We start from the raw sequence: 15300 nt of genomic DNA on the forward strand, positions 1-15300 counted from the left end.
GGAAAATTACCTTATGCCTTGTGTCTCTGGCCTCTCAGGCTAAAAGGCATTGTGTGTTGGCACACCCACCCAGTCAGAGAATGTGCCAGCTCAGCCCCCAGAAACAGAAAGGCATTGTGAGTCTGTGCATAGTAGGTCCTTCCCCAACACTCACCTTGAGTGTGACAATGTATGGTCAGGCTCTGTGTCTGCCTGTGCAATATCTGGGGATTCCACCAATGGCCAGATCAAAAATATTCAGAAAAAGTTGTGTCCGTGCTGAACATGTACAGACTTTTTTCCTTTTCATTTTTGCTTTACAGTATTATAACTAGTCACATTGTCCTTTTGTATTATTGTTATTGTAAATAACCTAGAGATGAAGTATACAGAAAGATGTGTGTAGGTTATGTGCAAATACTTTGCTATAACCAGTCCTCCATGGATACTAAGGAGTGACCATACCCAACCATAACCATGTTTAAATTTCCAGTTTGTGCTAGCAAACATATGTGCCTCTTTGACCCAGATCAGGTTGTGTGCATGTATTTCTGGGGTCTGAAGCAGCACCGATTGTCTAGCCAGGGTGCACACCTGTGTCAGTTGGGCAGGTACATTAAGATCATCTGCCCAAGTGGCTCATCTCCATTTCTCTCCTGTGGTTTCTCCAATTAGAACAATGCTTCCAAGTTGCTCCTGGCCATCATGGAAAGCAGGCACGACAGTGAAAATGCTGAGAGGATTCTTTACAACATGAGGCCAAAGGAGCTGGTGAGTTGGGTGATTGATCCCCTGACCATGGCACCAAGGAACATCACAGCAATATTTGGGGGTGGGTGGAAGATCTGCATACTTAATCTTTCTCAAAGATTTCCCCAAACGTGAAGTATAAAGAGAATACATAATCCAGACCTCTGACTGTGGAGAAAAGTATGACAGGGCACATGTGGTATCTCACCCTCTCCTTTGAGCATAAACCACTTATGGAAGTCTCCTTTCCCTTTTTCCATCATAGAGGACAGTGTGTGCAACTCCACAGCTCTGCATTTCTGCTGAGTTGCCTTGGGCAGTGTCCTGATGCATAGAGAGGAAGATAATGTTACCTAGGCCTCAGCGTTGTTTCAGGGACTGAGAAAAGTCGCATCCGTAGCCCTTAGCACAGTGCCTGGCACATGATAGATCTTTGGTGTGGTGAAGCCCCTTTTCTTCTTACTCCTCATTCATTGCTGGTGTTTTTTCCACATCTTTGTCCAGTTCTGAAGAGTTTACATCTATTCTTGGTGCCAGTAGTTGGGAAGAGTGTTTTTCTGGTTGCTGGGTTGTGGATTTTGTTGTTGTTGTCCCTTTAAAGAAAACGTGATCTAGTTTATTTTGAGGGGTGATATTCACAATAGGCTGTGATATCCAGTTGGTGCTCCAAACTGTGAGACAAGGAGTGTTCAGAGACAGTGACATGAGTTGAAGGTAGGACTCCCAATTTGGACTTTTCCCCCATGCAAATAAACTTTTACTGACAGACTTAAATGAGGGCATTAAAATATTTCTGCCTCCTGGTGACCTGAGTGTGCACTTGAGACAAGACCAAAGTCCCTTTATGTCTTCAGCCCAGCTCTTTGATCTCTGACGTTAGATAGTGAGTTAGTTCTCAGTTGGAGATGGGAGTCCTCTGTGAGTTTACATAATGACTTATAATTGGGGTGACAGGGGAGCCTAGATATTGTAAATACTGGGTAGGATTGGAATCACTGCAAACACCCCATACCTAATCCCATCAGCCAGGAAAGTGTCCTGGCTTTTCTGGCCTATCGTGGATGAGGGAAAGGCCAATACCTAGTGCTGTGACTACCACCAGCTCCTGGATTGCCACCTTGTGGTTAGAAAATACCTTTTTGGCTCATGGAAAAGAGTCAGTTTTCCTGGAATAAACAGGTTCTAAGAATCTGTATAGCAAGGCATGTGTATGCATATACGTGCAAGTGTACATATATCTGTGCATGTATTCTGGCCCCAAATCCTATGCAATGTGTTGTCTCTTCAGTTTGGCATTAGCAAAATCTGGTGGGAAAATGAGCTGAGAGAGAAGGCTCCTGTCTCCAAAGTTACAGCTAGGCCTGACCTAGTGTTCATATAGAGATGCTTGGCTCTCTGCGTGCTTGGTCTTGAGTAATGAGAAATAATCCGAAATAATGATCTTGGGGCAATGCAGGAGGCTGAAATGCCTTCTGAATCATCAGAGAAATGGTTAATATTTAGTATAACTTAGGGGGTAAAGATACTCTGTTCTTACTCCTTGGCTAACTAAATTCTGAATATGTTCATTTAATAAGTACTGGCCAGGCCCTCCTTTGTCCAGCACATCATGCTGGGCACCCGGGGAGGGATTCGGCCTAGCTCTCAGGGAGCAGGGGTGAGAGCAAACAGTGGGACGGGTACAGGAATGCTCTGAGAAGTGTGCCAGAAGCATGAGATGAGCCAAGTGCGCAAGTCTTCTGGGTCAGAGTCATGCAGCTGTGAAGAGTAATGGCCAAGTTCAGATCGCAGCTCATTAATTATGACTTTAGCGATGTTATTTTATCTCTGTTTCCTCATCCATTAAAAAAACGAGAATCTTGGATACCTCATAAAATAATGCTAAATACTAATATAATGCTAAAATAGTAAGTATGGTGCTTAGTACACAGCAAGTACTTGGTGGATGTTAGTCTGAGCTATTATTTTCATGTGGAATGAGCTTTGGAGCATGGGGAAATTTTTGAGAAAAAGTTTCATCAGCTCTCCTACAAGGTAAAGAATTTCTCATTAGTTTTAACTGAAATGAAGAGGATTAGAGGTAAAAATAGGAAAAGTCTGGTTTCTAGCCTTTATTTTTATCATATTTTTCCTTTCCAGGTGCTTTTAGAGACCCTGCTCCCTTCTAAAGCAGAAGGGTATAAACCTGCCACATACTGTCTCTGGGTCTGGGTTTCTTTTCTCATATCATTGGGAGTTGACCGGTGTCAACTACTTGTGTCACTCTTAGGAAGGATTCCAAGGCTGTGTCCAACCCTTACAGGAAGGGGCGTTGACTTGGATGTGTGTCTGCCCAGGCCATGGATGCTAGTTCTCTCTGGGTCTCCTATGTCCCCCTACCTTTTGTGTGTGTGTGTGTGTGTGTGTGTGTGGTACTGACGACTGAACCCAAGGCCTTTGCACTGAGCTACATTTGTAGCCTTTTTTACATTTTGAGACAAGATCTTACTAAATTGCTTAGGCTGGGCTCATACTTTCAGTCCCCTTGCCTCAGCCTCCCAGAGTCCTGGGATTACAGCTATGCACCACCACACCCAGCTGTATGGGTCTCCCTTGAAAAATATTTGTTCTTGCATGGCTCTTCTTGCAGGTGGAAGTGATCAAGAAAGCCTACATGCAAGGCGAAGTAGAATTTGAGGACGGAGAAAATGGCGAGGATGGAGCTGCCTCCCCCAGAAACGTGGGGCACAACATCTACATACTAGCACATCAGGTGCGATCTCTGTCTGAGCTCCCTCCCCACCCTGCTGCCTACAAGCCCTCAGACAGTCTGCTTCTTGAGGCTTTTTCCTAAGGCTGTTGTCCTCAGGAGAATATGGCTTGCAGGTAGATATGGCAACCTGACCTAATCTGCTGAGTTCCAGGACTTTTCCATTCTCCACTGTAATAGAGTTAAATACTTGGAAATCCCCATGCCTCTTAAAAACATCCAACCCCTGAGCAGTGACACTTAGGTGGTTTATGACTTTGAAGACATTTAAGTCTTAGGCTTTTTTGCAGATACTTAGGAGTCTCTCTTAAGAATTTAAAAAAATAAACTTGAACTTCCTTGCCTATGGCATTTGGAAATCTGTGGGAATTTGTCATTATGACTTTCTTTTTGTTTGTCTTTTGGAGCTATGGTTATAGTTTATGTTCTGGCATCACAATGCTGTATTTCTTAAGTCTCCTTCTTAGTAGCTGAGTTTTTGGAGATACTTCCTCTTTTTAGATACTGCTGTGCCTTGAGTTTTCTGTTGGTTATGAGAAGACTGTAATTCAGCTGGAGGCTTGTTTTTTCTGTCCCTTCCATCCTGTGGGTAGAGGACCTGGGTATCAACTGTGACAATATGGAGCCTAAGGTTGGCAGGTCCTCACCTCTTCAGCCACATACTGGCTGAAGGATTTCGGTCTCCTTCCTGCATCTCCCCCATGATTAGCATCTAGCCTCTAACAGAACTTCTGGACATTCCAAATGTAGGCTTCCCTTGGGCTGTATAGAAAACCCATCTACTTCCTGCCTGGCTAAAAAAAATCAGGAGAAAATGAGACACTGCATGGCCATGAGCTTGCTATTCTTTTCTTCCAAGCTCCCAAAATAGCCACTATGCAAAGCACACCTGGATGGAAGGTAGCAGGCCTCCTGGTACCTTTGCACCTCAGTTTGCTTCTGGTTATTACGCATTTTTAAAACTCTTATTGTTAGAAGCTTGTGTATTCCTGTTGCAAAGAGATATTAACCTCCTATATTTCTGTACTTGTGTCCTAGTTGGCTCGGCATAACAAAGAGCTCCAGACCATGTTGAAACCCGGTGGCCAGGTGGATGGAGATGAAGCTCTGGAATTCTATGCCAAGCACACAGCTCAGATCGAGGTAAAAGCAAGAAGCTGAGGGCACAGAAGAGCCAAGGCTTCAGGAAAGAAGCCTTCAAAGTGGGATGCGTTGTACCAGGGCTGGCATTGATTCATTCATCTGAGAAATAAAAATATTGTAAGCACCTGTGATATCCTAGGTCTTGCATTGGGTACTAAATATACAGTGATGGCCAGGATAGTCACGATTTGTTCTTGAAACTCTGTGGAAAGACAAAAACTGAGCAAACCCACAGAAATAAATCTTATTCATTACAAATTTTGGCCTACTCAGTAGGATGAGTGGATGGCATTATGAGAAAGTCCAGCAGAGGGGCTTCCTCTAAGGTTGTAGTGGCCCAGGAGGCCTGTTCTGAAGAAATAGCGACTAAGTGCGGTCTTAACACAGGAAATCAAGGGCTCGAATTCAGTCCCCGGTACCAAAAATAAAGAAAACAAAACAAAAAAATGAACACAGGAAAGAAGCAGGGAGACACCAGGCAGGGTGGGAGGAGCTTTTCAGACTTGGGGAAGAAAGCTTCTAGAAGAGGGGTGGAGCTCGAAAAAGGCTTGTGTGGCTGGAGCTGAGTGAGCCAGAGGGAGAACACATGGTCTCCCCAGGAAGGAGATGAGGCTGCCCAGATTGTGCACAGCTTGGTCCTCATCCGGAAAGAGATTTAGATTTCCCCCTCCAAGTAATGGGGAACCATTGCAGACTTTTACCCAGGGAGCCCTGTGATCAGCTTTGCAAAGTCTTACTAATACTCTTTGAAGGTAGATACTTTAGAAATGGAGAAGCCATGCCATGATGCTCAGAGAGAGTGTGTCACTTGTCTAGCTTTCAGCAGCCAAAATGGAGTTTTAACTGTCTGTGTTTACCACCGAGCCAAGGTTGGATTTCATGTCATTTGTGTTTTCTTAGCATCTGAGTGAGCATCAGCTCTGTCTCCAGGTTCTAGGTGTTAAGAAAGGAAGTACTTTGTTTTGCTACTGATGAAATGCATGGATGTCAGTGTTGGAACAAAGATTTGGAAAGCCCAACAGACTCCTTTAGGCAGTGTGATATGTTCAGGATGGAGACTTTTCCATAATGTGTTCTTACCCAATGTCTCTGGTCCTCAGGCTGATCTAATAAAATGCAACATCTCACAGATTAGTTGGCCATACTATGGTGTGTAAACACGAAGTATTCTTATTTTATTGTTAGTGGCCAGAAGTTTACCCAAAGGGCCAGATCTGTCTTCTCAGAAGATACACCTTAGATATTGGTGGTATAGAATGTCAGAGGAGAACAAAACCTTAGAGATCATCTCCTTGAGCCTCCTGGCTCACTGGGAGAAAGACTGAAACCTGGTCAGGTTAAAAGGGTCTCTTATTAGAGGTAGGAAAAGTACTAGAGTATGTTTTCCTAACCCTTGCATCTAAGTCTGCTAGAAGAGGAATAGGTAGGTCTTTAGTGACAAAGAAATGGCCGGGTGTTCCTGGCCCCCAAATCCTGCCCTTGGCCAGCACCCAGCCCTCTCTTTAGGTCCCTATGAAGTTATCTGTATAGACTCGGAGAACGCTAGGTTCTTGCAGCTCTCCTCACATCCCCACTGTTTTCACTCTGGGAGTCAAGCTGGGTAACCCCAGGACCAAAGGCTTTATCATCTATGCCTTTCCTTTCTGAGCCCCGATAAACATCTCTGCTTATGTTCCTTCAGTGGAAGAAAGGACTAATCCCTGCCAGCTTGGCTGTGTGACACAGGCAGGGTCTTGACAGCAGCTGAGAAGAGTTGGTCCCTGAGCCTGTGTATATAAGGTCACCTGCAGAGCTGAGGCATGGGCAAGTTTTAGTCATTAACCCCCACACCAAAAGTCGAGTGTTGAACTAGTTAGATTATGGACCAGCATCAGGATAATGATGAAATTTCTTGAAACCTGAACTCCTGCTAGATTTGGGAGCCAGTGGTCTAAAGACCATGTCCTTCATAATTTAGTTTCCTACTACAGTGTGGCTTGAATCACTTCTCTTTCTGCATCAGGGAATAAAGGTATTGAGTTAGAACCAGCCCTGCTTGTAGAGGCCACTGACTCTGATCATCACTTGACCTTTCCAGTTTCTGGAGAGATAGAATAAAGGTAGGCCATACCTTTGTTATATGGCCTGCAGCCTGTGCCCTTTTGAACTACCCCCAAGTCTCTGACTCGGTACAGTATCTTACAATCTGAACAATCCAGACTAGACAGCCTCCTCTCTGGACAGGCATGCATGGAGAAAATCTGTGGGGCTCGGAAGCCCAACAAAGCTACTTTAAAGAACAGCAAGGCCATCCCAGAGTCACATGGGCATATTAGTTCATATGTCCTACATTTGGATGCTATGAGAAGTAAAAGGTTCAGGAGGTCAGCAGCTGGATGTGAGCCAAAGGTCTCTTTGTAAAGATCCCATCTAGGAAAAATAACCCAATTTTTCTCCCTGAGGAAATATCTTAGGTGGTTTCCACGATGGCCTCACATTACACTCTCCAGTATGATACACACTAGCTATATATAACTGTTTAAAAGTAAATAAAATGAATGCATGCTGTTCCTAAGTTGCATTAAACACACACGCTCGTGCTCCATGGCTGCCTGTGTCCTCCTGGACAGCACAGATACAGAACTGTCCCATCGCTGCAGACAGTTCTGTCAGACAGCACCAGCCTCATCTGAGTATGCACCAAAACACAGTGAGAGTTGTTCCAGATGCAAGTTGGTCACATTCAAACGAATGGGGGTCCAATATCACAGACTTACTAAAACTATATTTTGTTTTATTTTATAAATCAGAGACAGTCTGGGCTTATGAAGTCAGAGAAATTTGTAGCATTCCAAATATTAAGTGCCAAGCCCAGGACTAATAACAAATGGGTTACATGAAAGGTTTTTGCTTAACCTCACTCATTTTTCACCCTAGATTGTCAGACTAGACCGAACAATGGAACAGATTGTCTTCCCAGTGCCCAGCATATGTGAATTTCTAACGAAGGAGTCTAAATTACGAATATACTACACTACAGAGAGGGATGAGCAAGGCAGCAAGATCAACGACTTCTTTCTGCGCTCTGAAGACCTCTTCAATGAAATGAACTGGCAGAAGAAGCTGCGAGGTAGGTCACAGCACTCTGACAGTGCTACAGAGAATTGCAGTTAGTTCTGGGTTTTCACCAGTCTGAGCTTAGTGGTGCGTTCCCCTCTGAGAAGAAGCATTGTGGGTGTAATTGGTGATACTTTCCACCCGTGACTACCAGGAAGTCCAAAGTAGAGTAGTAGTTGAGTAACTGATAAGTCCCCACCCTCCCACCCCCTAGGGTAGCAACTTCTCTGAAAAGGCTTCCTTCATGCAGCATTTGACTCCGTTGACTGGTAGCTCTGTAAGTTAGGATGCCTTTTTTGGTATCTTCATATAGAAAATCAAGGGGGTGGGGAAGCAGGCATTTGAGCTCACAGGATGGTTGACTTGGGCAGGAAATGCAGACAGCGTGATTGCTCATTTACTAGCACACCTGCTTGGGAGACTCTGGTGATTTCCCTCTTACATAGAAGCTCAGGTTTGACGCTAAAATCATTTATGGGCTGTGGAATCATTTGCCACGTAAGATGCATCGTTGCTCACCAGTGAGTCCCATTGAGAAACCCAGCCAAGTCAGGTTGAAATTGCTTGTCTAAGGCATGTTTATAGGGCTTCCCCAGAGGGTTTCTCTGCTGCTGGTTTTCATTAGGGTTTTAATGTGATCCTTCAGCACCAAAAGTACGCTTGGGACCAGCTGTTGTACCCAATTTAAAAGAGATCCTGCTTCACTTCTGTCTGTTAGTCAGGAGCTGAGTTTGTAATTTGAAACTTATGAGTCCAGCTCTAGCTGTGATGTTTTAGGCTCTTTCTGTGGGGGCAGATGGGATGGGGGAGCACTATATCCGAGGCCCTATCTGGGAGCTTTCATCCTCTCCTTGATCCCTGTCAATCTGAACAGGACTGGACCTGCCTCCTTCACCATGTGACTTTTCCTTGCTTTTCTCTGCACCTCACCATATCCCTAGATTCACTATGGCAGAGAGGGCTGTGCGGTCCCCCGTAGGACCCCCCAAAGGCTCTATTCCCAACACCTATACCCCTACTCCATTTGCACCCATCTCCAAAGGGCATCTTTATAGCACTCTGAAATACCATGCTGGGCTAAATCTGTCCTGTAGCAGATCTTTGTCTCATGTCTGCAGAGAGAGAAAACGTAGACCTTCAGCACATCATCACACAGATCCTCCTTGATAAAGACCTCAGTAAGGTGGGACTCCACCCAGGGTCGGGGTATCTTCACATACCACCGTGGGTTCCTTAAGATTTTCAGCTCAAGCATCCCTGTGAACATTGAAATTCCTACATAGCACCACCACCAGCACCAAAGTAAGGCAGACATGGACCCCATCCCTCCCATACTCATATTTCTAGGGCTAACATGACAGAGAGGGGAAAACTTCTTATTTATTGCTTTTGTCCCTTGCTGGGCTATTCTGTAATTGCAGCTTTAGGGGATAATCCTGAACTATTTAACTTTAGTCTTACCTTTATCAGTGTACAATAAGTGTCTGCTGACATAGCTAGGATATATTTCTCCTCTCAGAATTGTGTTATCAAACACATATATAATACATGCATTTTATAGGCTCCCCAAAAGACTGAGGAACCAACAAGAAGATTTTTCACCTTTTCTGGTGACTGAGCTGTCTGCTTCTTCCTCTTTTTGAGATGCTGTCTCCAGCATGGGATGGTAGGGGGAACTCATCTCTAAGGACGGGGGATATGAGTTCCGTTCTACTTCTTATCCTTGCTGGCTCTGTGGACCCAGGCTGGTGACTAAACTGCTCCCAGGCCCTCAACCTGAGATAACCTCATTGATGCAACTTTTCTAGAATGGCCATCTAATTTTTGCAAGATTTATAATGCATTGTAGCTCATGTATTCCCTTATGTGTCACTCTTTCTGTTTTCAAAAAAACAGTTTTTGTTTCCACGAAGCTTAAACGCAACTATAGTTGTCAACTGAACGATTTTAATTGGCTTCAAAGCTATCTGCTGGTAAGAGAGAAATTGAAAATAATAACCAAATTAAGCATGACTTGGATATTTAGGGAGAAAAGAAATATACTCATTAGAAGTGCAGTTAAAATAAAATACATTTTCCACTTCTAAGTGGCTTGTTTCTTTTCTAATAAGTCTGCAGGAAATATTTTTCTGGCTTATTCATGTAGCTGCTTCATCTTTTCCTGAATGTATCATTGAAGATGACCTGTGTTTTAGGAAATTGGTAGCTAGAACTCACTCAAAGCCCTAATGTTGCTTAGTATTTTCTTCTGCAGAAATTAAAAACCCAGTTGCTTTGCTTTCCAGAATCCCTCTCCCCTCTCTTCCACAACACACACCCACATGCGTACATATCTGCATTACACACACACACACACACACACACACACACACCCTTTGTAAATGCACATCCTCCTTCTGACCATCCCATTCTACCTGCATCTTCTAAAGATCATGGTTCTGGTGAAGACAAGACTCTGGGCTGTGACAACTACCAGGCAGAGGAAGGGAAAACTGAGGTAGAAGTGTACATGATGTTTTTGTCACTTGATGTTTTCCCTTACGGTTATCACACTCGCGGAAATAGAACTGGGAAATTCTGCTTATGCAAGTAACTGTGGAGTCCATGTCATCCAGAAAAGCCCAGGTCTTGAAAACAAACAACTAGGAAAAATTGTTACCTAGAGGTGCCCTGGGGGTAGTTATTTAAATGGTTTTACCTATCTGAGGCACTCTACCTTTTTACTGGAATGTGGTAAGTATACTGATCTAGCCAAATTTTAGCCCTAATTGGTAGCAAATGCCCTGCAGGGTATAGTAGGTAGTTCCAACAGTGTGAAAGCTATGACTCCTTCCTGCAGGAATTTCCCATCTGAAGGGGTAGACACCAGAGGCAATACCAAGCTGATTATGATGAGGCCTATAATCAGGGAATAAAAGGTTATGGAAGTGCGAGAAAAAGTGGGTTAGAAATAGCATCCTAGAGAGTCGGGAAGACTTGGATAGACCAAGTTGAGAGGTTGGGGCAAGGGTTCTCATGCTCCTGTAACAAATGACCACAACACTGAAGTTTACAACTACATAAACATATGAACTTATAATTCTGGAGCTCAGAAGTCTCAAAAGGTTTTCACTCGGCTAAAAGCAGGGTGTTGACAGAAAGTACTTCAGCTTCTGCGTGCTTCTGGAGGTTGACTGCAGTGCTGGGCTCCTGGCCCATCCTCCATCCTCCAGGCCAGCCATGCCCATTGAGCATTTCTCATAAGCTTCACTGACCCTGAGTCTCCCATGTCCCTGTTTCACTCACAAGGACTAACGAGTCCCCCTTTCTCTGTAAGAGAATACATTCACAGGCTCTGAGAATGAGGATGAGAACATTTGGGGTGGATATTATTTTTCCTATCAGATATATATATTAGTTGCTTTCTATCACAGATTAATCCCCCAAATTTAGAGGCTTAAAGCAAGGAATGTTGGTTTTCTCAGTTTTGGGGGGGTCAGGAAGTTGGGAATGGCTTAGGGGGATTGTTCGGGTTCAGAGTCATTAGGTTGCAGCTGAGATGTCAGCCAGGCTTCCCATCATCCAAATGCTCGCCTGGGCCTGAGGGGTCCACTTCTCAGTTGTCTCACATGGCCATGGGCAGAAACCTTTGTTTCTCTTCACCTTTAGTCCTGCCACCACAGCGGAGCCTTAACTTGGGAAATGAGATTGCCACGGGCCTCAGTTTCCCTCAATTATAAGATGAAGGATTTTAAAGTAGATCGTTGCTCTTAGCTGTACAACTGTACAGTTTGGAAATGTTCCCTGTTACCAAGTACATACATGACACAAACAATTATTAAATTACCTAGGAATCTTTTAAATTGTACCATAACCTTGTTTTGGATGGGTGCTTCCAAAGATTTGGCTGCTACTACAGGCATTGTTTTAGGGCCATTGGACTTGTCATTGGCTGCTGTTCTAAAATTAAATGATGACTTCACTGGGGAAAAAATACATGAAAGAGATTGATGCTTTTCTCTGGGGTGTGTGGGGAGGATATGTTGAATGAGACTCTCTTTTGGAAATTACCTCTGGTGTAGACACTGAAGTTACTCCTACCACATCTATTTTGTGTATCGTCCCAAGTATAAGGCACCACTGAAAAAGTTCAGAAGTAAAGGAGGCACCAGTGCACTCCAACAAAACCAGAGGTTTCTTGTTCTGAGAATGAGGATGTATGGAAAACAATGGATTAAGGAGGTGAAGGTATCAAGTGTCTCTTGCCCCTTTGTGATGTTCTGGTACTGCATTCTTTCTTACGTGGAGCCTTTGGGAATGTGAACTCCACTGCTGACCACCCGGTCACCCACTTGTACTCCTAGTTCCCTGCTCCTGAGAATGACTGTCAGACTTCAAGGAGATGACGAATGACTTGAAGTTGGGAAAGGAACCATTGTCTTACTTTGGGCACCAGTGAGTTAGTGGAGCATTTTGAGTTAGGAAAAAATGTAGGAATGGTATCAGTCCTAATCTGAGGCCTAGCTGGGCCAACTCTGATTGTTGTGTCTCCCTGACATTTCTGAAAAATCTCATTAAATTCTTGGGTCTGAGCATCATCTGGTCCTGGATGCCTGGGGGGACCAGCAATGCAGTGTGTGAACTCCAAGTAACCCTGAGATTCGATAACTGGTGGCATTGACTGGGGCATGCAGGGATTTTAGATGGTCCAACATTTCTCCTCTTCTTCCTTGTCTCCCAGTGTATCTTCTGTTCCAAGCAGAAATGAAACAGTTCAACATTAGTATGTGCCAACTTTAGAACAAATGATCACTTTTACTGTTGTTGTGAAAACCAAGAACAAAAGGGGGCTTGTGGGGGCCCAGCAGGAGGAAGGGCCATGCTGAATTCCAGTGCTGTGACACATGGCCTCCACTCTCACATGGCTCTTCTCTGTTTCCACAGCCCAGCCCGTCCTGTACTGGTGTGCCCGCAACATGTCTTTCTGGAGCAGCATTTCATTTAACCTTGCTGTACTGATGAATCTACTCGTGGCATTTTTCTACCCATTTAAAGGAGTGCGAGGAGGTACCTGTGTCTCTCATTTCAAGACAACAGCTAGAAGCAGCAGGCAGGCTGTGACTGGCATCTTGACTATTGTCCTTGCAAGTGCTAGTGCCGTAGTTAGGGTCCCACTTATCCATTATCACATGTGATAAGATTATAGCTTTTACCCAGATTTAGTTTTAAATCTAACTTAAAATAATTTTGGTTTTGCATCAATATATATTTTAACTAGGCAAGAAAGAGAAACTCCCAAACCTGTGAGAGGTTATCTCAGCCCCTTTGTTTCATATGTGGGGCGACTGTGTGTCAGAGGAGTTGAGAGATTTAGCCAAAGGCACACAACTAGTTAGTGGCACAGCTAACCCTAATACATAGATATTTTGATGCTCAGGCTGTTATGTATACTTCTAGCACTGATTTTAGACTAAAGACTTTGCAAAAAACTCTTGGAAATATTTTTTTCTTTTGCCAGAGGTCAGAGGGGAGGTAAGATCTGAGTGACTGCAGACTGGACATCCTTGAACGTTTAGTCTGCTCAGAGCTGCCTGCATTGTTCAGATTTCCCCCACCCACCATCTCCTTCCCATCATCCACATGTGCATTCTACTCATTCTGCTGAGAAAAAGCAGACAGTTCAAAAGGCACACTTTCCTGTTGGGGCCCTTGATTTGCAAAGGGCATTGGAGAAGTATTCACACTTGTGGGATTCTGGTGGCAGGCATTAAAAGATCCTTTGCTGTTAAATATCTGTTAACATATCTTTGCTGTTAAATATATTTTCTTTCTTTCTTTCTTTGTTGTTGTTGTTGTTTTGCTGTTTCTTTGTTTGCTTGCTTTGTTCTTGCAGTGTTAGGTATTAAATCTAGGTCCTCGTGCATGCTAGGCAAGGCTCTACCACTAAGCTAAACCTTCAGCCTTTTCTGATCCCGCTACAGCCTCCAGGGAGGTCTACTTTATACCTAAAATTTTCATCAGAGCTTTTTTGGCCCATCATTTCATCTATTTAACACCCTTCCAGGAGCTTGTATAAAACCAATAGGATAAAGAAACCCAAAAGGGAGGCACAAAAGGAGTGCAGGAATAACTTTGAGGCTCAACGTGTAGGCTTAATAATGCACACGTAGATGTGAGCTGTGTATATGAATGCATCTAAACACAGATCTAGGGGACTTTTCTTCCAAACGCCACGTCAGGAAACACAAACACTTATGTCTGAAAAGGTGTGGTAGGAACATAAGACTGCAAGATTTTTTTTCTGTGTGGATGGATACCTTCCCTGAGCTGCTGTCAGCAAAGCTGTGAGTAATAAAGGGGTCAGAGCAGAGCTGTGTGCTATGACAGGGCCAGGCCCACTCTCACCTCGGAGAAGTTGTTAATGCTTATTGCAGCAGATTATTCAGCCATCTCTTTGGTTGTGTTTTGAGTTACCTTGCACTTAAAACAATATTTAAACCCTTTTTATTATTCACCTTGACAATTTTCTTCTCCGGTCATCTGTGGCAGCATCCAGGACAGAGTCAGAGGATGATGAGTTGATAGCTCCCTACCCTTTGGGCCTGGCTGTGCCACTCTGCCTCTGGAATGGTCACTTCAGTTATTCCTGTTCTTTTCCTCATTACTGGATGCTTATGTCGAGCCAGTGGTTGTAAGGTTTGGTATGGCTTCAAAAAATTCCTGTAGAGTTTGGGAAAAATTGTTGTCAACCTAACCAGGATTGTCTGCAGCGTACTGTTTCCTCCCCATCACAATCTGAGACCAACCAAATGAGATATCTGTGAAAGAGTCCTTCAGACTCTAAAATGGAAAGTTCTGAATATGGCATCAACTATTGCTGATTGTGGGAGTCAAAACTTCCTCTTTAGGAATCATGGGCTTCAGAACTTCATGTTCCTGTACTAAAGGGGAAGCAGCATCAGATCTCCTGAGAGAGATGGGCGGTCACTCAAACTAAGTGTGATCTGACCTTTTTATTATAGTGACTGAAGTAATTTCAGACACATCAGTTCACCCTTGAGGGGCTTTTCTTTTCCTTTTGTTGACGGTATTTGCTATACTGTCCACTAACCCTTTTCAGAGTGAGGGTTGTATTAACCCTGAGTAAAAGTAATATCTGGTTTGGTGACCCAAAAGTATTTTCTGAGATCAGTATTTGTTAGGCATTAGAGAATTCAACTTACTGGTAGAGTGTTTGCCTAACATGTTCAATGCCCTGCATTTAATCCCCAGCACTGGGGTTTATGATTTCTTATATCCTAAAATCATGATTTCCAAAATGTCCTCTTACATGTGTATAATGATGTTATAGTGTATTCTAATGTGGTTCTGTGGCTTACAAGATTTGTGGCTGCCAAGAACAATAGTGGCCTTAAAAGCTCCTTTTTAAAAGTATCATTTCCTACCCTTTATTTCAGAACTGATGAACATAGGGTGTTTCAAGAGCATGGCATTTGGACAGATTCATATTGCTTTGGATTTGTAAGCATGCCATGGTGATTCCAGCAAATGTATTATTGCATTTAAAATTTTTTTACTATTGAAATTTTCATATATATATATAT

The 15300-nt window shown here is 43.6% G+C and overlaps 1 protein-coding gene across 8 annotated transcripts in view; it reads left to right on the forward strand.

The window, feature by feature from the left end:
* Positions 1-15300, forward strand: part of Itpr1 (inositol 1,4,5-trisphosphate receptor type 1) — a 342964-nt gene that overhangs the window by 270708 nt on the left and 56956 nt on the right. For all 8 annotated transcript variants that reach the window (XM_033757082.1, XM_019205188.1, XM_010608720.1 and 5 more), the window contains 5 exons: positions 655-750; positions 3359-3481; positions 4517-4621; positions 7538-7730; positions 12641-12763. In XM_033757082.1, the coding sequence (XP_033612973.1) occupies positions 655-750; positions 3359-3481; positions 4517-4621; positions 7538-7730; positions 12641-12763 (640 nt within the window). The remainder of the gene's footprint in view (positions 1-654; positions 751-3358; positions 3482-4516; positions 4622-7537; positions 7731-12640; positions 12764-15300) is intronic.

This window comes from Fukomys damarensis, unplaced genomic scaffold, assembly GCF_012274545.1.
Source record: "Fukomys damarensis isolate Sample0158 unplaced genomic scaffold, DMR_v1.0_HiC HiC_scaffold_28, whole genome shotgun sequence".
In the NCBI taxonomy this organism is placed as follows: Eukaryota; Metazoa; Chordata; class Mammalia; order Rodentia; family Bathyergidae; genus Fukomys; species Fukomys damarensis.